General features: G+C 47.6%; 1 protein-coding gene across 2 annotated transcripts in view; it reads right to left on the reverse strand.

Annotated features, from left to right (window-relative positions):
• LOC130388195 (cadherin-2-like) overlaps positions 1–26225 on the reverse strand; it is a 63141-nt gene that overhangs the window by 11785 nt on the left and 25131 nt on the right. Inside the window, exons 3-16 of one of the 2 annotated variants that reach the window (XM_056597569.1) lie at positions 15562–15773; positions 12109–12276; positions 11248–11403; positions 10635–10779; positions 10088–10254; positions 8901–9017; positions 8227–8385; positions 7786–7941; positions 5975–6119; positions 5534–5706; positions 4174–4311; positions 1988–2173; positions 1360–1613; positions 921–1063 (exon numbers count right to left, since the gene is read on the reverse strand). In XM_056597569.1, coding sequence (XP_056453544.1) covers positions 921–1063; positions 1360–1613; positions 1988–2173; positions 4174–4311; positions 5534–5706; positions 5975–6119; positions 7786–7941; positions 8227–8385; positions 8901–9017; positions 10088–10254; positions 10635–10779; positions 11248–11403; positions 12109–12276; positions 15562–15773 — 2319 coding nt within the window. Of the gene's footprint in view, positions 1–920; positions 1064–1359; positions 1614–1987; positions 2174–4173; positions 4312–5533; positions 5707–5974; positions 6120–7785; positions 7942–8226; positions 8386–8900; positions 9018–10083; positions 10255–10634; positions 10780–11247; positions 11404–12108; positions 12277–15561; positions 15774–26225 lie in introns of both variants that reach the window. The other variant, XM_056597570.1, reaches the window with a different exon arrangement.

Here is a 26225-nt window from a genome sequence, read left to right on the forward strand (position 1 = left end):
AGAAAGAGACAGATATGAGAACATTTAGCTAGTGGGGATGAAGGAAGGAGGGGAGGGGGGCTACGCTCTCTTCTCTCTGCAAGCGTGTGTGTGTGTGTGTGTGTGTGTGTGTGTGTGTGTATCGTCTTCCTGACGAAGGACACGAGACGTGAATACTAAAGCAGAGAGACACACGGAGCCCACAGTCACTGCGCCCGTCTCCTCGGCGTTCACTAAAGCAGGGGGGGCCCCCACCCTGGCCTGCTCCGTTTCCCCTTTCTCAGCCATTCAGGCCACGTTCAAAGGAGGTAGTCGTCTAATCCCGAGCCATTAAAGCAGAGAAACCTCTTTATTGGGAGAGTTTTTAAGCCTATTGGCCTGAGCTTTGCTCCGGAGAACAGGGCAAACCTGAACAGCGGTTAAAACGCTGCCGACCGAGAGAGGCGGGCAGGGAGGTGGAGGTGGGGAATGCGTCGGCATCACGGCGGCGGCCGGTACAGAGGATCGCCGGCGCATTAACCTCCAGCTGAGCGGTCGTACCTGCGCACCAGACATGCCGGGTGCCTGCTACGGGCCTGCCCTTCAGGCATGGCTGGCGGCGCCGAGGCTGGAGCGGCGAGTGCATTTTTTAAGAAACACTGCCTTCCGTGCCACCTGCCTATTGCACCGGTCACACGGAAAACAACACCACGTCCGCCGTCGCTGACAACAACAGCCGCGCCCAATCAATGAAAGTGTCTGGGCGGGAGGGCGACCTTCGCCGCTCTACCGAGAAAACTTCTTCTACGACTGACTAAAACTTTTTCTGAAAGGGTAAACCGATGGGTCGAAGATATAGGAACAGGGAAATACAGAACAGGGAAGTAAGTGTTAGCACCTAAAAAACACGAAGTGCTATTTTTAAACCCGGCTAGAGAAGCCTCGAGAACTTGTTTCCGTACCGTCGTCGGTGGCGAGGAACGTGGCGTTGTACATGCTGTTCTTCACGAAGGACGACTCGCGGTCCAGGACTGCCATCGTGGTGATGCGGCCTGTGTTGGTGTCGATCCGGAGCCAGTGGGCGGGGTCATGGAGTTTGGAGTACCTGATTGGGAGATAAGGTTTTCGTGATTGTGGCTTTCTCATGCTTGTTACTAGTCGATTATAGACTTGGAGCCTAATCTTCAGTCAGGGATTATCTGCAATTAATATTTTTCTCTATAATGAGCGCACGAAAAGCGCAACATAACAAAACTTTGAGCTCCTTCTTTTAGTTCCCTTTGAGGATGGTGCTCTGTTGTTCTGCCTCCTCGGCTTTCCCCAGATAACACGGCACAAACAAAATACTTCCCTCTGTGCTCCTTATCCCCCCCTGGGCTCCTGATGTGCTGCAGCGGGTACCTGATTCTCTGCTGCATGAAGCGGTCGGGGTCGATGGCGGTGAAGGTGGTCAGCGGGGTCTCGGGCGACTGGCCCTCTTCCACCCGGTACACCTTGGGGTTGGGTTCGAAGTAGGGGCTCTCGTTGACGTCCGTCACCCGGATGGACACCGTGGCGGTGGACTGGCGTGGCGAGTGGATGCCGCGGGCCAGCGCGATCTCGTTGGTGGCCACCACAGTCAGCACGTACGTCCTGCTGGTCTCATAGTCGATGGGCTGCAGCCGAGAGAGACACACACACACACACACACACACACACACACACACAGACACACGCGAGGGAGATAAATAAACGGCGTCACCATGTAAATCAATCCCGGTCAGAGATTGTAATCATATTCACAATGCGGCAATCAATGCGATGTAGAAATTAAAAAAATAAATAACACCCAGGGTTATCGAGCGACGGCAGCGAGCCGAAGGCACGCTGTTCAGCCCTGCACAGCAGGCACATGTCAACGCCTTTGACTGTTTATCCTTGCACGCATTGTCTTATGCTCAGGTTGCACCGAACCGTCTCCGAGATAACGAGACGAGAGGCGCACGGGGGGCTTCCCGGGAAAGGAGGAGAGGTCGGGGGGGCCCCTTACCTTGACGACGGTAACCAGGCCCTCGTTAGTGGTGGGATCGGTGGGCACGGAGAACCTGCCGGTGCTGTCGCCCCCGGTGATTTTGTAAACGGCGTTCCAGGCGGGCGTGTTGGGCTGGTCCTTGTCAGTCACCGTCAGGTTGGCCACGATGACGTTCACGCGGTTTTCTGGCACCTCGCCGAAGAACTGCATGAATAAGCCATGAGACGGGGGAGAGAGAGAGAGAGAGCGCCACAGTTAGGGAGGCACTGCAGCAGGGACAGCGTGGGGACAAAGGGATGCATGTCTGTATTCACAAGCATCGGGATTTGACAGGGCTGAGAGAGAGCGAGAGAGCGAGAGAGAGAGAGAGAGAGAGAGAGAGAGAGAGCGAGAGAGCGCGAGAGAGAGAAAATCAGACTAAGCCATAAGCACTTGAGTCTTTGAATACTGAGAACATGAGTCTTTAAAATATTGGCATTCGAAAATGTACTAATAAAATAACGATAGGATTTCGATAGTGCCGTCTGAAAATATAAAGTTTACTAAAGAATACCTGAGTGTTCGTGGGCACTGTAGCATTTTGGAGCGCATATTGATCGTTATATAACTCGCCCTATGTATGGGTACATATTATAGCCTGTATAAAGCTATTGGGGGCGTTGATATTCTTAATGGTATGCGATTTTATTATACTGAGATCAAGGGATGATCCCTAGAAACAAGTATTAAAACTGAATTGCCCAATGTTGGACCATGGGTTTGTGTATAACGACTGCACCATGTTAACAAACTCAAACTTATCTCAGAGTAGAAGTTGGCCTGCCGGTTATCTGTAGTGCTATTGGATTAAAGCATTACATATCTCTGGTTCTGCTATTTCACTTTTATTCAAGTCAATGTATTGTCAGTTCTACACAAAATAAGCAAATTAAAGAATTATAGAAAGTTTTACAGAAGGCTCGCTTTACTGATAAAAAATATTTAGAATAACTCTTGATTATTTCGAAGTAGAACTGAAAGATGTGATTCTGTGATAGTCATTGGTTAAGCATTGGATTTAAAACATTGGGTTTCCCCCTTGCATTTTGAAATGGAGAATTATGCTCCAGAGTTACGTTTATATCCTTGTTCATAACCCAATACTATTGCAAAAATAGCCATTTGGGGTTGAAGCTGAACTATTTTGGAGCCTTTGCGACTTGTTATCAAAGATTGGACTCTGGAATTGGGCTTGTCATCAGCGAGTTGAAAGTAGGTCGGAAGTTTCGCTCAAAGAATTCACACTGGACCTTTCCCCCATCTATGGAGGGAAAAAGAATACGTGCTTCAAATAAATGCAAACCATTACCATGGTGTTATTAGCCATCATCACTTGGATTTAAAAAAAATGTTGCTGTAATTACTTTGTGTTAAAACATAGGGTAGGCAATTCCTTTTTTCTTTGTCAGAAATGTCCTTACCTCCCGACACTAATCAATAAATAAAATACTCACAAGAAAATATATATTCAGTGTCTGCTGGGATTTATTTCGGTTGGATGCTTCAAAATCTAGCTTACTCTGGCTGGTTTCTCCAAAGTTGCCTACCCGAGCTTTAATTGGTTTTAGGCATAAGCAGAAATGCAAGCAACATGTCATGTATAAATATAGAAGACACATTTTTACCGAATTTGGTTAAGAGTTTGGCCTGCCAGCGGTTATCTGAACGCGTTATGGAAGACTGCACGTTAGTTTATTTTTGGTTATTTAACTTAATTTCAACACAATTCAGGGGTTGAATTAATAAGATGGGGTTGTATTAACATGCTGCAACATCCAGAATCACATTATTCTTTTTAAATTTTCCATTCCTGTTTTAAAATGACATGATAATTATAGGCAGAACCTCTGCTCTTTTCCCTTGCAACTAGCGGTAACCGAAACACATTGCCAGTACTTGCATGCGTCACCATTAGGGGTGTAGATGTTTGCGTGCGCGCGTGTGCGTGTGTGCGTGCGTGCGTGTGTGTGTTCTAGTTAAGCAGGGTTGCAACACTTTGCCTGTGGCCCGTTCCTGCTATGCGTGTACAAGTCTTTGGGAAATGCAGGGCAAGCAGAAGAGAGCGACGGAGTGAGTGGGCGGCGCCGAGCACATATTGACTCGTTAGGAGTGCGGGGCGGAGCTTCGGAGGGGAGCGCTCCCCGGACGAGGAGGTCCGTCCCTACCGTCTCGGCGGTGAACTCCGGAGGGTTGTCGTTGATGTCCGTGACCCTGATGAGGGCGGTGGCCGTGTTGGAGAGGCCGTACATGGGATTGCCCTCCATGTCTGTGGCTTGGATGATCAGCGTGTACTGCGGCACTTTCTGGAAAGGGTTCAATGGGAAAACGGACATCAGGGAGTGGGGAAACACAACTTTCCCCCGTACTGTAGAAATATGACCGGTAAAACTGTGTTGCAATAATAACATAATAGTGAGTCATCGTGCTGATTCGATTGAAGCCACAGGAAATCACATTCACAATACATTCCCATCTATGCCACGATACGAGGGAGTGTGCGTGTTACTAAGTGCATTATCATTTGTATCTCACAGCTCGGATCTGGACAGATGATGTTAAAAGCTACTCGGGTGATAAATCAGGGACTAGGTAATAGGGGGTGTTGGCTTTCCCGTCAAAAGATAAGTTACCACACAGAAATAAAAGGCGCCTCATTTTTTTCCTAATTCCAAAGTCATAGCCATGCAATTACTCTAAACAATGGTACTTAGCGGTGCTTTGCTATACTCGACTTTAAAACACAGCCGTTCACGATGAATCCCATCGATAACGTGGGTTATGGTGTGAGTGATCGCTGGTCACAGGAGAACGTAGAAGGTAGAGTACGGCGAGCGGAGAGAGTGCGAGCGGTTGTTCAGAAGTCGTGCAGACTCAGCGCGGACAAATGGGATGTCAAAATATTTCATGGATAAATCGGCAACCGTTCCCGAAGTACATTACTAATGCTAGTGGGAATACGTCCAACACGCGGAGGCGGGTCGGACAAGAGACACGGTGCAACGTGTGGACTGCTAGGAATTAAAAAACGTTCTTTTGAATGGGAGAAGTCAACCCTGTGGTGAGAAACCACACTGCGATATGAACTGCAGCTTGGTTAAAAACCTCTGCGCAGCAAGAGACCTAGAGTCGAACCTTGTGCTGTGCTCTTTGGCTCCGTGGCTCGTCTGGTGTGAGAACGGCTTTAACTCTGACCAGTGCAAGGGGAACGCGCAGTTGGGAATAATCCTCAGCAACAAACGACTATCATACTGACTCTCACTTACAGCCTTCAGCCAAATATGTTCAACAAACTCAAATCGATTGCTTAAGGCTTGGCCGTGTTCACTCGAGGTCTGGTAAACGGCTGTTATGTAATCGTCAACATAGCAGCCGTGCTGACACAACGGATATTAATGTGAGCTCAAAATGTCAGACAGACTGTTTTTATTAACGTTTTAAAAAGATGAAACATATGAAACAAGGGAGGAGGAATGGCAGACATGAGATGATCGATTGACGGACATCGATGAGAAAAATGAAGCCTACCTCTCGGTCAAGACCGGCTGCCACTGTGATGATGCCCCCCGTCTTGTTGTTGATGGTGAACATGTTGGAGGACGGGCTCTCAGGATTCTGGGAGAGGATCTTGTAGCGCAGCATTCCGTTGGCCGTCTTGTTGTCGTCCTTGTCCACCGAGGTGACGGTCATGACAAACGTGCCTGTGTGTTTACACGATGGGTTAGTTGTGCACACAACACATTGTCACATGAAGACGTTCATTGTTGAGCTAAGCAATGTAAACACAAAATGTGCACAATCCTTCACATCCCTTTCTCGTGGGAAACCATTTCTTGACAGACGGGTCAGGTAGACAAAGAGTGCAATAAGAGTGCCTTCGGATCTGTGCGACATAGCCCAGTGGTGCATAGAGCGCTATAGGTTGCTTCTGGGTGCAGGTCTGGTGTCTGGTCTCGTCTGGGATCTTACCGGGCTTGGACCCCTCGGATACGGAGCCGTTCCACAGCTGGTGCTCAAACTCGGGCCGGTTGTCGTTCATGTCGATGACGTTGATGATGATGTCGATGGGGTTCTCCACCTGGTTCCCGTTCAGGTCCACCGCATGGGCCCTCAGCTGAACACATCAAAACGCACATAGTCCCAACACATCAATGAGGAACGGGGTATTTACATATATCCTATTTACATATAGATATAGGAACAAATAAAAGGCAGAGGAACTGGGACCTTGACATGTTCCTGCTCATTTCTCTAACATTAAGCTCTAAACCGAAGCATGGGGGAAGAAACAAGAACGAGAAAACACAAGCTCCTTTTTATACTGAAAAAAAACATCACTCCTAAAATGTCTCGTAATGAACCCGTTAAATACTCAGACATCTTGGTTAGGGCTGTCAGACTGCGACCCCTCCCACCCACCCACCCATTAGCTCCAGCACTCAGGAGCTGTGTTCGAAGTCGTTGCCCTATCACTCACTCGCTATTCCCTATCAGTGTTGAGAACGTTACTTTAAAAAAGTAATTAGTTATACTTACTCACTACCTGTTCCAAAAAGTAACTGAGTTAGTAACTGAATTACTCTATAATAAAAGCAACTAGTTACCACGGAGAGTAACTAATTGCGTTACTGTAAAAATAAGAAATGGTTAATGGTTAAATGGTTGAACTGCCCATTCAAGGCCCTGATATGCTTCCAACTGAGGCCCGTCCACACTACCCCGGTTAAATCTACAAACACATAAATATTAATCCGTTTAGCCCTTCTGTCCACACTAAAACAGAGAATTCCGACACTGAAAACGATGCTTTTCGAAAAAGATCGCTGAGGTGGATAAATGTGAAAACGCTGGGTTTGCGTTGTAGTGTGTACAGGGTAAACGGAGGCTTTCAGAAACGATGATGTTCGGTTGCCATGGCACTGCCATTCCACTGCCGCAAGCTTGCGCTCGAGACCGAGACGCTCATCAAAAAAATGGCAGGTGAAATGCAAATGGTGATCTCTCTGTACAATGTACTAATTTATCTCCAGAAACAACTCGACATATTGGCGCAAACATATTTGTTGCTCCAACGCCGGAGGCGAGCGCTGTACTTGATGTTCTTCAGTGATGGTGAAACGTCTTTCTGTTAAATGGCGTTATTACCCACACTGTTCCCTATATAGTGTTCATGATATAGTGCACTATATAGGGAACGAACAAACGCATTTACAGATGCGCCCACATCGTCTAAACAAACCGGGCACTCATGAGGAAAGCTGGAGGTTGTATTGGTGTTGAATGTTACATTTCCTTGATAAAGGTTTTTTTAAATACATTTTGAAAGTTAAATTTTCTATGTTAAATCCCAAATAATTGTTGACATTTCTAAACGAAAGCCGGAGACTATCATTAAATGTATTAGTTTTCGCGGTTATTCAGCTTCTTCTTCTCCTCCTGAAAAACACGACCGCATTGCATTGTGGTATACGGGAGTAACATGTAGGGAACATCGTATGTACACTCAAATTTTGGGTGCATGATATATAGTGCATGAAGCTAACCACTGAGAATTCTAACACCACTACAAAATGGCGAGCACCCTATATAGTGCACTATACCCGTGATAGGGAACTATTTCGAACACAGCTAGGGTCTCTCGGCCACGAGGAGCTCATGCCAATGGGCAGGAATGTAAAAAAGCGAGACCAAAGAGAAAAGCCTTCCCCTTAAAGAAGCGGGATAAAAGAGGATTGATCCAGCTCTCGACAATTCCCTCCAGGCCATCGTTTCAGACTCACGTGGAAGTTGTGGATGTGCTCTCTGTCCAGTGGCTTGGTGACCGACAGCTCTCCAGAGATGGGGTTGATGATGAAGATACTTGTCGGGGGCTGGTCGGCGCCAGGGCCCGTCACACTGTACCTCAGGGAGCGGCTCTTGTCGTTGTCCGATCGGATCTGTGGGGGAGGGGGGGGGGGGGCGGAGCACATTGTCAGTGCCGGTCAACAGGGAAATCTGCTGAGGTCAAACTTTAAACTGATCGCTGTATCGAACGCAGCAAACTAGATGGTAAAGAGGATCATTGGATGAGGAGGAGTGCAGCGCTAACGCAGTGAGTGAGCAGACTGTGTATTATCTAACCGCGCGTTGCCCGGCCTAAGACGTCGATCCGGTTAATCGTGTGAGATCAAAAGCGCTTTCTCCTGTTTCCAGGGAGAACACACACGCGGCGGTGTTCTTACCCGGACAAGCTCCTGCGGGAATGGACCGCGCGAGTTCTCTGCCACGTTGATTGGGGGGATGACCCAGTCTCTCTTCATGCGTTTGAGCGGGCTGTCTGCGTTCCGCCGGGGGAACACGATTTCCATCAGGCCCCGGGACTCGCCTGGAGGGTCAGCGGCCTGGAGAGAGAGAGAGGAGAGGACATGCCGTGAATAACCTCTAAAAAGTGTCTTAAAAAACACCACTGTGGGAGTAGCCTGGGAGTGGTGGGCTTCAAAAACAAAAAAAGGGGTGTGGATTTAAAAAACGGGGAAATGCGAGCGGTGATGAGGTCAGCATAGTTCTGAAAGGCAACGAGCCGACCCTCTTCCACCTCGCATGAGCGACTGCGTTATTGCAGCGCTCGGGACTGAACTCCACCCAGCATATCCCTAAACGTGGTTAGCTGCGCTCTGCTGCTTCTCTGCTTGTGTAACAACATCATGTAGTTAAAGGGGGGTTACTGCGTGTTATACACACATCCAGACATATCCGGCCTTCTGTTTTATTTGAGTGTTTGGGGGGGGGGGTGGGGGCACAAGGGAGCGAGCAAGCGAGGGTGGGCTGTGAATACATGTTGACACGGTGGGATCTGATGCAGAGCTTGGGCTCTTTAGAGGACAGCTCTCCCTGGCCAAGGAGTAAGAGTCCCTACCATGTTTGCTGGCTTCCCGGTGTCCCCAACGACCCGGATGATTGCGGTGGCCGTGTTGGCGAGGCCGTCGCCCCCCATGTCCGCGACCTCGATGATCAGCGTGTACTGCGGCACTCCCTGGAAGGGGTTGGAAGGAAGAGATCATATGACTACAACCAAAAACAAATGTTTTTTTAAGTATGACTCATGCCAGTGATTTCGGACCGCTTCATATGCAAACGGTGAAAAGTAGAAAAATGCATATGAACTGGCTGAACAAAGAGTTGCAACGCCCCCTTTAAACACAAAACACTGGAAAGTTGAAAACAGCTGAAAGCTGAAAGTCAGCAACGCTGCATCTACAAAAAGAAAATCTATGGCGATCATATGACGGACTACAACCAAAATAACAGCGTTATCGAAATAGTAGCAAGCAAGAATACTATATATACTGAAAAGTATCTTAAATATATTTATTTTAATTATCTACATTATTTTTTCTATTTTAAATAGTCTATTTAAAGAATAGAATCCCAGTTACCGCCTGCAGTACCCTCCACTACCAAGGGTGGTACGCGTACCACTGGTTGAACAACCTGCCCTATGCTACTAACCTATACTACCCCTCACATCCCCTGCACTCTCCACATGAGCAGATTTAGCACTATGATAATCCATCTAGTATCTTCCAAGTAACAGAAAATGACATTCATGATGCCTTCCTTCGGTATTCTACAATGCAAGTGAGTGAGAGTGTGTGTTTGCATGTCTAAGTGTGGAGGAAAGAGGAAGGGGGGGAAAACATCATTTGAATCCCACACCTCAGAGCTGGAGGTAAAGGTAAGGTATTTTCATGTTGAAAAGGTGACAGATCAGATGCTAGGTTAACAGGAAACAGGTGAGACATTGGCAAATAGAGAGACTAAAGTGGAGGCCCCACAGGGCACAGCGAAGCCCTTTGATTTCATCACTACCGCACCAACTGCCGCAATATTAGTAAATGTATCAAGTTCTTTCAACGACTTAATTTTTTCCGGTTCAGGGGGAGGTTTGTGTTAATCGACAATGCAATGCAATCTAACAAGACTGACATTAATGTGAATTTAATTAGTTTGACAGGCTGCATGTGCTGAATTTAAAAAAGAGGCAGGAACAGAAGGGAGAGACAAAGTGAAAGTGAAGACTTTAAAAGTAAGAGATGAACCTACCTCTAGGCCAACGTCTCCGGCGAGCGTGATGTTTCCCGTCAGGGTGTGGATGGTGAACATGTCTGACGGACTGGGGGGACTCTGGGACTGGATCTTGTAACGCAGCAGTGTGTTGTCCGTCTTTGGGTCATCACGGTCGTGCGCGAGTACGGTCATAACAAATGTGCCTGTGATGTAATCAAAGAAAAGCAAAAGGCAATAGACGCATGTCTTTTAGTCAGCTGCATTTGTGTTCTCCTAGTTAGGTACTGCATTGCATTGTGTTCTTGGTAAAAAAAATAAAATAAAATCAAATTGCATTGGCAGTGTAAAGTACACATGTAAAGACCACATTTAAAGAGTTCTCCTATACTACTTTACACAACAATACCCTTTCTCATCCGTTTATCAATAGCATCAGTTAGATAAATAACAGTAGGCCAAATAAACAAAATGGCCACCCAATTAAAAGGGTACTATGTGCTAGTGTAGCATTGCTGCCCGCATTGTGGTGGAGTTTTTAAGCTGGTGCAGTCGGAGGGCAAGCACGGGTCTCTAGTGTACTTACCAGGCCTGGATGCCTTGGAGACAGTGCCGTTCCAGATCTGATGTTTGAATTGTGGCTTGTTGTCGTTCATGTCCGACACGTTGATGAAGATGTCAATGGGGTCCTCCGTTGGGCGTCCGTTCAGGTCCTCTACGTGTGCCCTAAGCTACAACCAAAATATAAACCAATGAAAGGCAGGCGAAATGGATCCCCGTGTGTTTGTACATCTCTCGGAAAAAGGCTCACGCGTGGCCTGATCTTTAGACTTAGACCTTGACAAAATGACAAGAAAAACACATTTCAGTTCATTTCCAGACGCCTCTCTCACAAAATCAACAGCGCTCCTCAAAAGGTCTCATATCGGATCCCTTCAATACTCAGACCGGTAAGTCAGAGCTGTCAGACTTCCACCTGCGTTCACCCATCCACCAACCCACCCACCACCCACGCCTTCACCCTATCACTTCAGGGCTCAGGGGACGAGTGGGCCTGCGGGCCCGCCCTCGGTGCATTTCAATGGGCAGGGAATGGGAAAAGCAGCGGCAAAAGAGAAGGAGCATTCCCCTTGACACAAAGAAATTTTTTTTTTTTTGATAAAACACACTTTCTATTCTGTGTTTCCTTTCACACTTACGTGGTAGGCTGCGGTTTGCTCTCTGTCCAGGGGCCGGACGACAAATAGCATGCCGGAGATGGAGTCGACGATGAAGGCGCCGACGGGCGCCTGGTCGGCGCCGGGACCCGTCACGCTGTACTTCAGGGAGCTCTGGCTATCGCCGTCTGATCGGATCTGTGGGGGCGAGCACATCTTCAGTGTTGGGCAACGGATAAATTCACCGCAGGCCATCTGAAAGCGATCGCAGTTTGGAGTGAACGAAACTGAACTGTAGCGAGATATATTTGATGAGAGGATTCCGGTGTGAATAGATGGAGTGCAGGAAGCCTCAGTATTTTCCCAATGTAGTTCAACATGTCGGCCCTTTGTGGATCTACACCCCCGATGTTTACAGGGAGAACACATTGCCGTTGCGCGCACACACACACACACACACACACACACACACACACCACTGACTTCCTATACTGACTCAAGAGGGCTTGCTCATGCAGACTGTGCTATGACCAGGTGGGGTGAGTTGTGGGATGGATAGGGGCGGGGGGGAGAGAAGAACTCAACCTCCCGATTCCAGACCTTTGGTGAAGTGCTATAAATGGGAGGCGTTTTGTTGGACAAAAGCAAGACAAAAGTATGGGCCTGGTTGATCGGGTGGAGGCTTGGACCGATGAACCGATGAACAAGGTTGTCAGATCTAACGAAATACTATGGCCTACGAGGTGGGGAGGTGTGGCTCTACTTGTGTGCGGTCATACTCGTGCGGTCATACTACAGCACGATATTTACCTGCTTCTCTGGGTGTTTGTGTGGGCGTCGTACACACCTGCATGCGTGCGTGCGTACGTTTGCGAGTGTGGCGTGTGTATGTGGTGGTCTCACCATGCCAATCGCCTTGGGGTACGGCCCTCGCATGTTCTCCAGGATGTGGAATGGTGGCAAGACCCAGCTTCTCTTTGTGCGTTTGTATGGGGTGTCAGCATTCTGCGAGGGGAGCACCGCTTCCTCCAAGCCCTGCGACGCGTCTTGAGGGTCAGCCGCTTTCTGGATCTGATGGAGGGGATGACATGTAAATAAATGGGGAAAACACAGCCAGGACGTGTGGTCTGGCAGGGGAACACCTCAAAATAAAATGGCGTGTGGATTCGATAAAACAGGAAAATGAAAGCAGGGACAGTGAGCCGGGTTTTTTTTACCAAACACACGAGTGACTTCCAGCAATGCCATTGAAGCCGTTCACCTACATTGAAATGCTGGTCATGTGACAGAGCCGCACAACGTTGATAGCATATTGTGTGTCCAAACTGGCCATGATGTGGCAGCCCTTCCTGGTTTTATGAGACTTTTAAACATCAAAAGCACCAGGGCCATCTTCGTAATGCTTCCCTTGAAGCTTTCTGTTGTGTACCTTTGCCTCCATTCGGAGGACGTCAATTCTGTAATACGTTAGACTCCATAATGGTTATCCGGAAAATCCTATATATTTTTTTACCAAAGTTTGGAAGCCTTGAGATCCTCTTCTTGCACTTTAAATCTCTCTTTGTCCCTCGCAGCCCAGGATATTTCAAGCCATGGCTGTTTGATGTTTATGTTTTTTGTTTCAAGACCGCTTCGAAATGTTTCGAGCGTCGCGGTGACCTCGACCGTGAGCGGCATTAATCTCTAATTTTTTATTTATTTAAAAAAAAAGCAGCCCTCCTCACATCTCCTAATAGAGCACGCCCACACCGGCACACTGGCGGCGGCCATAACGGAGCGTGCGGGCTCTCCCTCGGCTGTAATGAATGAGATTTGAAACAAAAGAGGATGGTACCTAGTGCGAGCCAGACAGAAAAGCGCCCAGATGGCTCAAATTGCCTATGCCGCCGTTCCACAAGCGGGGAAAGACTGAAGTAATGCCAGCAAAAGTTAAAATAACCTTGAACGAGACAAGGCGGGGAGGGACGGCTAAACAGCGAGGAAACAATACGCAGACACTTGTCAAAGTCAATAAATGACAGCTGTAATTCCACACCGGGCGGCTGAGCCATTCTGGGTCCCCCCCCCCCCCCCTCCCTAACACTGCAAGCCCCCCCAACACATCCTTCTGTTCCTTCAGTTTTAACCATTAGGCTAAATCTTTTGATTGGTTACAAAGTCGCGGAAATCTTTGCAGTGCAAACACAGAAATTAATTACTGCTTATCCACCTTACGATGCTACCCATATGCCGGGCCACCAATTCCCCCCCCCCCCCCCCCACACACACACACACACACACACACACACCCCAGCCGCCGCCACAGAGATCGGGGGAGCCGTCGGGAGGGCTCTTCACTAATCATGTTTGCAATCCGATTACACCGCGTTCGCGCATTTGAAATGCAGAGAGGCGGGCGGCGCGATAGATAGAGGCCGGGGCACGTTTCAGAAATATCTATTACGCCATTAAAACGAGGCGCGTGTGCGAGAGCAGTAATTATCCGCGACCCCAAGTGTGGAATGATGAATCTCGTTTCCGCCCCGGCGCTGCGACTTGGAAGTCTGTCGGAGGCCGTCCCTCAAAAGTTCGATAGCCCGCCACAACCTCCATTCAACTCCATCCGGTTACATCGCCGCGATCGCCGCCGAAGTGCTAATGCCTCCGTGATGAGCGGTGTGATTCTGCGTTGGCGAGATTGAGGACATCTGGGGTTCCCTTTTCCTCGGGTTCAGAGTGATTACCCCCAAACAGGCCTACTGTGAGCTCCTTTTGGGTGTGCAGCCCCATCATATGGAATAGCCCTTCCTCAGATGTGGAGAGACGGACTCCAGGAGGAATGCTGCTGACGTTGAAGCCGCTTTAGGGTGTGCGATGGTAGACGGTGTCACACTCATGTTTAATGAGGGCCTTGTTTGCTTGCCATTGATTAAAATGTTTCCCCAGGGTTGACGAGTTTGCAGCACTAATAAAGGAACGGGAAAAAAATAACATTCTAATCACTGATGTGATTAGGAGATGCGTGATGATTCATGACAATAATTGTGCTGGGAGAAAGATAACTGCCTATGACCTCGTCAACTTTGCCAGATAGAGAGGGAGAGTCAAATCCTGATTTCATTACAAACCAATCAGGGCCAAGCCAGCCGCTCGGTTGTCCGCGGATACACGTACAAGATTCGATTTGATCCTTTTTTTAAAAACTATCGTGGGCAGCGCTGCCGTTATCCTACATTATTTATGTGAGGTTCAGATTAAAGTGTGGCTGAAACTATTGCACGCCAATGTTTATCTTTTTTTTAAGACGCAGTGTGTTTCCCTAACTGAGAAGATACCGGTGACTAATGGTGTCATTAAAACCACATAGCTGCTCGGCTTGGGTATATTCAACAGATGTCAGGAGGAAGAAAAAGGGTTGATTTTAGAAAAGGCCTTTCATCACTCCCTGCTACCAGATTCACTTAAACCCGGACGATTATCGCACACTCTGTGCACGACGTAAACAGGCATAACCGTCGGCATGGACGCGTCGCTTGGAACGGGATAAAACCGGGGGGAAAAACACCTTTAATGAGATTGCCCAGCATGTAGAAAATATTGAAGTAGCCCGCGGTGCCGTTCATTTCAGAACAGTTTGGCTGGAGATGATAGGCACGGCACGAGTTCTTCGTAAAACAAGCAATGTTATTGTATTAAGGGGATGTTCATTAATACATGAGAGAGACCCTAATCTGGGATCCCACAGCCATGATTGCTATCCCATGCTCACAACGATTTGCTTATAGGGCATGGCTAAAAAAAAAAAAGCATGAGGACATGCTAATGCCTAAACACCAGATGACTAAACAAACGCCTCCAGTGGAAACAGGTTTGGGGCGGCGGCGGCCTAACCCAAAGTCAGATGCTCTGCGTGGGACCGGGGTCAGTGGCAGCGGGCTGGGGGCCCTTCTGGTCGCCTTGTTTGGGGTTTGTTTTTAGGTGAGAAGGCAATAACCGTGTGAGCACCAGTCAGGCTTGGCGAAATCAACTTTATGGGCGGGCTTGTTTTGCATCCGCGCTTTGCTAACCACTGACCGTGATGAGTATATGTTTGTGCCCCTAGTAAAACGACACATTAAGTTTTAATTAGCGAGCATCCATCCAGTCTCCCGGAACACCTGCTACAATTTAGAGAGCGAGTCATGTGCGAATGTGCTGTGCGGCTAATAAGCGAAAGTTATTTGACACGCGGGGCAGAATTGATTACGCCACGCTCCTACGCCAGGAAAACAAGTCGAGACAATCAACAAGGAAGATTTGATTGTTGTGGTGGTTCTGTCGCCAGGGGGGGGCGGGGGGGACGTTTGGAAGGGATAGAGGAAAGGCTTGCCCACACACCTGCTGCGTGCGAGGCGTCAGCTGGATCTTGCTCTCCCAGCGCTGGTCGTTGGCGGCGCGGCTGGCCGTGATCACGAGCGGCGCCGGGCGATGCTCGGCGATCCGGAGGCGTCTGGCGGCGTAGATCACGCCGTCCGCCTCTATCCGGAAGTCGTTCGGCCGGCTGCTCTCCAAGGTAACTGCATCGTCACCGCCGCAATCCTCGAAAATCACTGCGGAGACACCGGAGAGAGAGAGAGGGGATTGAGGAGGATGAAACAGAAAGACGTCTGGGGGAAGTCAAAGAACATTTAAGAAAACCTGACAGCTTAAGAGAGAGATCAAGAAGGTTTGTAATAGAAAGCGAGAGTGACTGATCATTATGTTTTTGAAACAGACCGAAACAATGGAAACAGAGATGGACATACAGTCGGACCGTCATTCGGACAGACCTCCTGGTCTGAGCTACAGTCCACTCCACGGTGCCTCTTTAAACAGTCCACCACGCTTCTTCTCACTCATACATTATTCACTTCATGGCTGAGCCTCAGAGGTATGTCCCAAAACAGGGGGGGGGGGGGGGTGGTGGGGGGGTGAGATGGAGAGGGAGAGGAAGGCAGGAACACAAAAAAAAGAAACACAAGGAAAAAGGATGAAGAGAGAAGGAGCGATAACAACGATGAGAAAAATGGGTCTCTTGGGTGCGGTTTCAGAAGCCCATTAAATCCCAAAACATTCCATTTAAAACCCTGACGAGGCCAAATGTTGCTTTCAGGGGTGAAGAGAAATCACCGGTTGAAGCCCTTTGCTGGAAGCCAACCTCAAAGACACGGCGAGAGGGATCCCCTGTGCCACACTGGGCCGGGTGTGTCTTACAAGATCCCTTCCCCGGTGACGTACCCCGAGATTTCCACCGCAGAGGGCTACCAATCGTCCCATCCACGGGAGGCTCGGTACTTGATGTTTGTTGTAGCAGCATGCACACACGCACCAAATACAGACATGAAGCCACACACACACACACACACACACACACACACACACACACACACACACACCACACACACACACACACACACACACACCACACACACACACACACACACACACACACACACACACACACACACACACACACACACACACACACGGTGGGGGAGTTCAAGCAGTCCCCGAGCGCCACAGTGACACGAGTACAACACAGGTTTGTGTTACAGGAGAGTGACAGTACAGCACTGACAGCTCATGTCGCACAACACAGCAAGCACACACACCGAAAGGACAGAACACAAACAGACTATACCTTAGAGCATCCTCATCTCGTACCTTTACCCGAATACATTTCCCTGACCGCCACCCTTCTCTCTCTCTCTCTCCCTCTCCCTCTCCCTCTCCCCCTCCCTCTCTCTCTCCCCTCCCCAACTCCCCCGCCCACACCATCTCCAGCTTTCGCTCGAAGACACACAGATTTCCCACCTTGCCTCGCTGTTCAAAGCGCACACACACACAAACACACACACACACACACACACTTGCACGGCAAAGTTTCCTGCGAGCCACGAAAGATGTGAACGCCGAGACACAGGGCTTCACACCGGCGCCACAACTGCGGGTGCCGCATTGAATTATTGAAGCAGACGTGGAATTACTTAATAAAAGCCTTGGAGGAGGCTACCTAATCTTCCTTTGTTCCGCTACCATGGGGACAGGGGGACGTGTTTCGCAGCGCCCCGGCAACCGGGCCCCTCCTTTGGGGTGGGGATGGGGGGCAGTGCAGGGGCTGCTACCTGCCCCTTCCAGAGCCGGGAGGAACGTAAAAGGATTAACCTCGGGGCCAATTTATTTGGGGAAGCTGATAAGGGGGCAGACAATGATAAAACTTCAAACCCCCGTGCACGTGCAGGGAATAAACAAACAGGTGTGTGCTCGCAGCAGAGCCACACGGTGGATAAACATGTGTACGGCTTGCCAATACCCGTGCTCGCGGACAGCGCCCTTGCCTGGCGTGTTTATGAACGGGCATGACGCCGACGAAATGCACTTTTCCTGTGGTTGTTATTTTGTCTTTTATTCTTTTGTGTGCATGGGGGATCATGAGACACAATGTGTTGGGGCAACATGGCAGGAAAGGCCCCGTCGGTTCCGCCCCTGACAGGGGACTGTTATAAAAGCCATGAATATTGGTAGGATAAAAAAAAAAATTGGTCCAGGGAAAATGTTTCTTTCCTTTCAATGTACAGAGAAATGGAGAGGGAGGCAGAGAGAGGGAGCGAGAGATGGAGAGCCGGGGGGGGTGAGGGAGACAAGGAAGGCTTGAGGACACTGCGTTGGAAAATAAAACACTAAAAACATCCTAATATATTCATCACAATGAATACAAATACAATCTTGTCCTAATTTATCAAGCCTCAGCAGAAGGACCAAAAAACACTGTATACAATGGACAAGGCTGCAGTCTTATTTCTTTAAAAGTAACATTAAGATTAAAAAACGGAAGAAACTAGGTTGATTTACAAAAAGATATTTCCACGGCGGACGACTCCAGCGAGGGGAGGCATGATTCATGCTTCCCCATCAGCAGGGCTAACGGCCAGCAATTGAGCATTTAACTGCAAAAAGGTTCCCCCAAAACAAACTGCTCTAATAGTGCTGCTGAACTTCACTTTGAGTCGACCACCCCCTGCCTCTTCTATCCCTGTACGAGCACCCTTAAATCAAATAGCTGCGCTTCTTGCCTGGTGGAGAGGGGGGCATGGTCGACTTCAGGAATCCAGGTGACCTTCACTCCCGGGCAGAAGACGTTGCCTTGAAGCAGGGCTAACTGTAAGTTTGAGGTATTCTGGCAAGCACCTTAGCCGCACCCCCACCCCCAAGTCAGCATATCAGGGGAGGAATACCAAGTACTGTTCAATACCTACCACACACACACACACACACAAACACTCTATAGATTTAACACGTCACAAAGTTCAAGGTGAGGAAGGGATTCGTACCGGCTCCATCAAGGATGTTGGGGATTATGGTTTGAGTCATGTGTGATTGTGTGCTACAGTGTAAACATGAGTACCCTGTGCTGTGGACCTTTTGGCTTTGTGAATGACATGAGTCTACCTCCTGGTTGGTGGTAAAGCAACCCCATCCATTCACCTGCATCAAAAACGAATCGTCTCATTATTTAATGTGACATTAGGAGTGTGGAGCAAATAATGAATAAATGATTAAATGAAAGTAAGACACCTTATTTGTTTTGCCTCCCATTTTAACCGGTATAGTCCCAAGGGTCAATAAAGGTATCTCCATCCATTAGAATAATTACATCAGTCAATATTTGTTAAAATTGGCTGGCCCAAGATGGAAGGACAATTGAGACAGCTCAAATTAAATCTCATCTAAATTAAATTCCAACCCTGCTTTATTGAAAACCGTCAGCCAAACACACAAACCAAATAAGGCCATTGCCCAAACATAAAATAAAACCATGAGATTGTTGTCATTCCAGTTTCATTTGACATGGGCTTCATCGCTGAACTCTGACGATTCCACAACATCATTCCACCAAAATGCCCCTTCCAAAGTCCCTGACAAATAGGCCTGGCATTTCTATGATCCATGCTGCTGGTATATTTGGCCTTGCTTCATCGCCAAATGTGTGTTTGCCACAGCAAACGTGCAATGGCGGTTTGCAGCATTTGCCTTGGGAGCCTATGTGGGCCAAAGCCCTCTCGGAGGCTGGAGCCCAGCTCCGGCTCTTTAGCAATCCCTGAGATTGGGCCAGCGCCTCGACACCTCTGGGAGGCTCCACAACCGTCAGCCGCCGTGGTAATTGTTGCACCAACTCCCGGCAGGAAGCGACGTTTTCAATGATAATGAATGGGGATGTGCGGCGCGTGTCTGTTCATTTATCACAGCCGGTCAGGAGGCTCAGGAAGGCCCCGGCAGAATGTATGGCAGAGCGCTGCGGAGAGCGAAGAAAAAAAAACCTGGAAGATGCGTGAGCCAACTGTATCTAGATGCACGGGCTCCCGAGAGGAACCGGGGTAGGAGGAGTCTCTGCTGCCGTGCCCTATCCGACATGTCGTCATGGACACAAAGATAAAAGCCTTTGGTTTGGACAGAAACGCCGATGCAGCATGGGGGCTGCTGGGGGGGGAAAAGAGAGGCAGAAGGGGAAAAAACAAGGCTGTCAGCGAAAACGGGCGCCCCAACTAAAGCCCCACACCGGGGCCCAAAATTACCTCCGATTCAATGATCCCATTCAACTGCCCTCAGCCCCCCCACCAGCAAGCTTCACAAAAGACCAAACTAACCTCTCCAAAGTGCCCCCCTATTGTCTGCTCCAGCACGTGATCACTCCAACTCAGACAAACCAACCCCGCCACACACACACACACACACACACACACACACACACACACACACACACACACACACACACACACACACACACACACACACACACACACACACACACACACACACACACACACACACACACACACACACGTTATGAAAATGCTAGCGGTTCTACTGGTTTTTCGCATGCCTGCCAGCATGCACACTGTGGGAGCAGAGAGTGCCCCTCCGCGTGTCATGCGTGATATTAACGACAATCACGAGAAACCCGGAGGATACTGAGAAAACTCTATATTTTTCAAGGCATTGGTAAATTGAGTAAATAATTGAATTTTGAAGTGAACAGAAACTAGTAGAACATTTTCTCTAATAAATATTGGAAAGAGATTTACAAACATTGTTTACAAGACTGACATTCTACTTCAGAAGAAAAATGTGCCAATAGATTATTGAACGATTTTTCATTAAGCTTACAAAAAATCTTAGCAAGCCCTCTTTCATACATCGATTGGTATATAGGTTCATTGTTTTGCATTTAATGTTTAGTCCGCCCACTTCTCTTAACTGTATTTTTATACCTTCAAGCTACGTTACCATAAACGCTTTATTTCTCACAGAAAGCACCCATTTGTCATTTTGAAATGAAGTCTTTGACAACTGAAGCATTCCATAAGAGGTGTTTCATCAGTAGCTGTGGAGAAATGCTAACCAGGGCAAATGACCCAGGTGGCTTTCCCCTTGGGCAGGCGGTAAAACACCCTCCCCTGACGAAATGCATTATTCACAAGCTATGTTCCGGATAGGATGTATACAGTGACCCCATGCTGAGACCCCTAGCCCACCCCAACCCTCGCAGAGGATGAGATAGAGCAGCGCTCGGTCTGAGACACCCATCTCCGCCCCTATGTTTATAAGAACCTCTTATGTTCCACTGGAAGTCTAGCTGGCTCTTCAGATTTCAACTGAAAACGCACCGATGTTGAAATGTCCAGCAGTGTTGAATAATTGGTCACACTCCAACTATGAAGAATTATCTTGTCAAACATATTCTTCGTTTTCCGACACATCTTATTATTAAGTTAACAGTAAAGCATAAGAAAAATCATGCTAATGCTAAAATATTATAGCCAAACGCTGCAAGAGCTAACTAACGATTGCAGTGACCCATGCCCTTGTACATAACATGTAGAGTTTACATACTTTTGGGTCATGTCTCCTTTCTAAAGCAGTTGCTTCTATTAATGAGGAATGAACAGACCAGTGCTGTAGTTCATTGACATTGATGGTCATAATGTAAACAACATGGAGCTACTGATATAAAGACATACACTAGTGAGCCACGGTTTGACGATTCCATCTCAGCGATGGAAGTTTGGCTATCTTGATAAGCCAAAGCAATAACGGTCATTCAAAAATAATAATTAATTTGACAAGGGATTTGGAACAAGGGACTGAGTAAGTTGGTATCTTTAACAATTCCAAATACAAGTTGTTAAAATGAGATAAGATCATTACTATGATTATAAACAATTTAAATATGGCAGCCATTTTGTCAACTACCACAACCCAAATCTCCAATACATTGGCAGGAAGCAATGTCATCAACACTATTGTATTCAAAGACAAATAAGTGAAGTAATGTAGCTCGTGCAGATTACTTATCTACAAGAAGTAAATGTAAACAGAAACCATGCAGTTGGAGAGAGGAACTCATAGCTATTAGCACACAGTAGCATGGCATTGTGAGTGTGTCATGGATAGGAACAAAATAATGGATGGAAACAAAAGGAAGTTGCATTACCATTCACTCTAGCAGTCTCCCAACTAAGGAAAGCACAGAGCTGAAATCTACCTGCTGTGTCTCATCGTGGCAACAGCAGACTAATAACCGGGTTCAACTGCATTACCTCTAGAAGAGCCTAAGTGTTTCCCCTATGATTCCTGCCAGCGGCTGTTGTGAGGTGCGTGTGTGAGGTGCACTATTTTGAGGTGCGTGTGCACGGTGCTGATGCACGTGGTCACTGATTCAAGGAGTGCACGAGTGCATCGCAATATAAATGGCCTCAGACAAAAGTATAACTACATAACGTAACAATAAATAGCATGCGAGGCGAGCGAATTATTGGCACAGGTACATTTCTCGGGGCATTATTCTTAGCACACTGTTTCAGACTGCAGTTTGTAGCCATCCTGTAATCTGGGTTTCATAATACTGATGCCTCTGTCTGTTCTACACAATCATATGGAGGCTATATTCTATCATTGAGTCACTTTTTCTCTTTATGCTTCCTACGTTTAGTCTAAAGCCTGTTCTTTATTCTTCTATGGCAGAGCACTATTTTGTCAGTTTCTTCTACAATATTTCTCGTCCAACAGTTATGACAATGTAACAATTGAAGGGGTGCAGTAAGAGGTATCTGTGATCCATACATTTTAAATCAAACATTGCATATTCGAAGGCATTTGCAAAAAAAAAAAAAGTATATATATTTTGGCATGGCTGATGGCTGCAGAGACACTAGTCATCCAGTAGTGGCACTACTGTGTCATTGCTGAATGTAGGGGAAACCATGCTCACTGTGGGAGCCCAATGCCTTGGCATGATGACAGGGTATTTTCTTTTAATATATGTATAAACACACGTAACATTAGCAGATTTAGACTATTAAGACTATTTCTAGCAATAGGTGACGTCGTACAGCACATCAGAACGAATCGAGGGCCTTTGTTGGCTAAATTAAATAATTCTGTGTTTTCCAGAGCAATGACAGCCTAGCATTGTGTGGATTACTGTGTCACTGGAGCCAAGGGCTGATAAGACTAAGCTACATCCTTCAGCAGTTATCAGCGCATAGCTACCGGGATTTTGCTCTGTGAGCTATCAAGACGAGCGGCCTGATACTGGGGCTTTAGCGGGGTATTAAACTGACCACATTAACAGGATGTCAACTCCTCTCCAACTCTCTTTATGGTGCCTTTCAGCTTTAAGCCTCGCTAGTCCCATGCATTGAAACAGGTGAGGTTTATCGTCCGCAGGGTGTGACTGCAAATACACTCAACATAAAAGGAGCTAGCTTGAGTTGACCAAGTCCTTCTGAATCTTAATCAACGTTATTAGAAATGAGGTGGTGAACTTTATGTCCATTACATCAGTCCTTTAGCCCTGGCGTGAAAGGTCTGAGGTTTTTAATTGCTCTGAATCTCCTTATGCACTGCCTGGTGACCTGCACACCTCGCTTCTTCCAAAGCGGTTACGGCCTTCGCACCGAGAGACGGGCTCGGGCGTGGAGATGGAAATAGGAAGGAAAGAGTGGGGGAGACAGAAAAGCAATCTGTGTGAGCTGGGGGGCCAGGAGCAGGTCAAGACACTGGAATGCCTTTTTTTGGTGGGGCGGAGCAGAGGAGGGAATCAGACTGTGAATAAAATGCCATTTTACCTTTTTGTCTACACTCTACTGCGCTGTGTACTGCAGATGTCATTTCCCTGTGACCGAACAGTGCAACAGAAAAACATTTGAGGGCATGCTCCGTTGCCTCCTGCATACATCCCCACTGGACTGAGCTGCTGCTGAGGTGCTGCTGAGGTGCTGCCGTGACTGAGGACAACATTTGACACACACTGAACCACAACAAAAGCCGCCTGATATATTAATTGTATTGCACAGGAATTAACCATGTATTAATTAACAGTGATCTAAAATCAAAGATAATTTTGCCTGCCAGTTATGTTTTCTCAAACTTGGCCCTTTTTTCCATGTTAACAAATATTTGAGTGTGGGGGGGGGGAATCATGTTAATGGTTAGCCATCGGCCATATCCTCCCCCACAACCTAACCCTTAACCAACCTGACCCAGATAATTCAAACTAATGTTGGATTGTTTTTACACGGGTCAGCACGTGTGGGTATTCTCTGATTCGGGCGGCGCATTTGATAAAACGTGCTTAGCCGACGGATGACATTTTGGTAAAAGATAGTACACATGAAAGGCAGCCTCATCAGCTGATCAGTGTAAAGCCCAGCTCCGTGGTGCCAAGCACAGCATATTTTACTGAAGCGGTTGGATCACGGGGGCTGGGAACTAAACTGCCTGAGTGCAACCTGTAATGGGGCATTAGTTAGCTCTTTTGATCTGAGGACCACAGCTTCAAAGCTATTTACCATGCACCCTTGATCATTTCGGCCAGGACGCCTTCAACACATGTTAAAGAAAGGAGAAGAAAGACAGGATGAACTCGAGAAATACGAAGGACCCATGAAAACAAAGCCAGTGAATGTACATGGACTGCTAATTTGGTGTTTGTTAGTGGTTTGCCTTGGGGCAAATTGCGGACTTTGACCATGAAATATCGGATGTTCATTAATTATGATGATTCAGAACGGTTATTTGTGGGCTCTGAATGATTTATTTTCAATGTTATTTAGTTCACAATGAGCAGATAATGAAAACAAACCACGATGTGCCTTCGAACTTTAATAAGTTGGAACAGATAAAACGCTTTGCGAATGAAATTGCAAGAAGACAAAGCCATTTCCCGCGGGCTTGACCAGCCCGGAAGCCATTTATATGTTATCAATTTTGATGGAATTAACAGTGCTGTACATTAGGGGTGATTAAATTCAGACAAATTGCCTAACCTCCTACGCATTTACTCTACACTCTGTTCATTAAATGCTACAAGAGCCCGCTCCATCCACCGCAAACACAACCATCATGCGTGACAGGGCGCGGTGGCCTGTAATCATACAGATATCGCGCACCCCACACATATTTACATACGGACCGTTTTAAAGTGACACACCAATCGTCGTCCCTGCGTCGAGACCCGAGCACTGTCGCCTCTCAGAGCCGTTTGCTAACAAGCGCATGTGTGGCTTTCAGATTTTTCTCGAGACGTTAACAACGTGTCACCTTGAGGTCCTTATCCCAACAGAACACACAAACAATGCTTGCATGGCATCGCGCTGCATTACGAGCAACCTGTGACATCCATGGCACTAGCACAAAGACAAAAATAACACACCACTACATGTTTGACCAATTGGTACAAAGCTCCCAATCACATTTCTGGGTGAGGATGGCACTCATGGCTGGTTTTCAAGGAAGCCTGACCTCTTGAGCTTCCCTAAATTAGGAAAAACAATGACGGCTCTTGGAACTTTAATTGTATTGATTCTATATAGTTAATCTCCTTGATATCGCCCACCTATTTTTCCTTGCTCCAAAGATGCTCTGGAATGGCGACCAATGACGGCCCTAAAAATCGAACGCTAATTAACTGGAGAATAAATAGCTAATGAAGACATTGTTAGTGCTGCCTCCGCCTTCCAGGGAGACCGCATTGCATGCCTCCCCGGCATAGCCAAGTTGTCAATCAAAACGCTGCAAATGAAAAGCTCAGGTAAGGAGCGCCACGGTCCAGTGCTCCCAATCACAACTGAACACACACCCGCGTGCACACACACTTACACACACTAACATAGTATACACTAAAATACACACAGTGCTGTTTTTTTACCTTTCGTTTTTATGTCTCCCCTGAACACACACACACACACACACACACACACACACACACACACACACACACACACACACACACACACACACACACACACACACACACACACACACACACACACACACACACACACACACTTTCCTTTAAGCTCCACAAGCTATCCAAACAGAGAGCCGTGGTGGGGTGATGGGGGTGGGGAGGGCGCCGGTCACATAACTACACCTTGGCTATAAAAAGACCAATTAACGGTTCACGGAGGGAATGTGCTTAGTTTTTATGCCATTATGCACTTACCTCTAAAAGCTACTGAAAAATTGAAAACTGGGAAATAATCCCCCTCTGCCGCCACACATAAAGCAGGGGCTGGCGCGTTTCGTGTTGCGGGATTCTCGGGAGCGATGCTAATAGAATTGCATGCAGCACACTGCCTCTTTTCCTTGGGAGGAGCGGGAGAGCGTAGGAGAACGAGAAGGAGATCTCGAGGCGTGGTGCGAAGGGAGAAAGGATGCATGCAAATCTTTTTGGCTGGGAAATGAAGCGGAAGACAAAGGGAAAGCGAGGCAGGGCGTCCCCGGAGATCGCCATTATACAGTAAGACAGTAGTTGGTACAGCACCTCCCCTCGCAGCGAGAGCAACAACTGATTTGGTCAGGTCATTTATGCATGCAAGGAAATCAAATGCCCAAAAGGCCTCCCACACACAAACGCACACACACACACATACAGAGACAATCACACACTCACGCACAGACACATGAGAAAATGTATGTTTAAGTAAGGACTGTATGTTAAGTAAGTACTCTATGATAAA

This window comes from Gadus chalcogrammus, chromosome 8, assembly GCF_026213295.1.
Source record: "Gadus chalcogrammus isolate NIFS_2021 chromosome 8, NIFS_Gcha_1.0, whole genome shotgun sequence".
Classification (NCBI taxonomy): Eukaryota; Metazoa; Chordata; class Actinopteri; order Gadiformes; family Gadidae; genus Gadus; species Gadus chalcogrammus.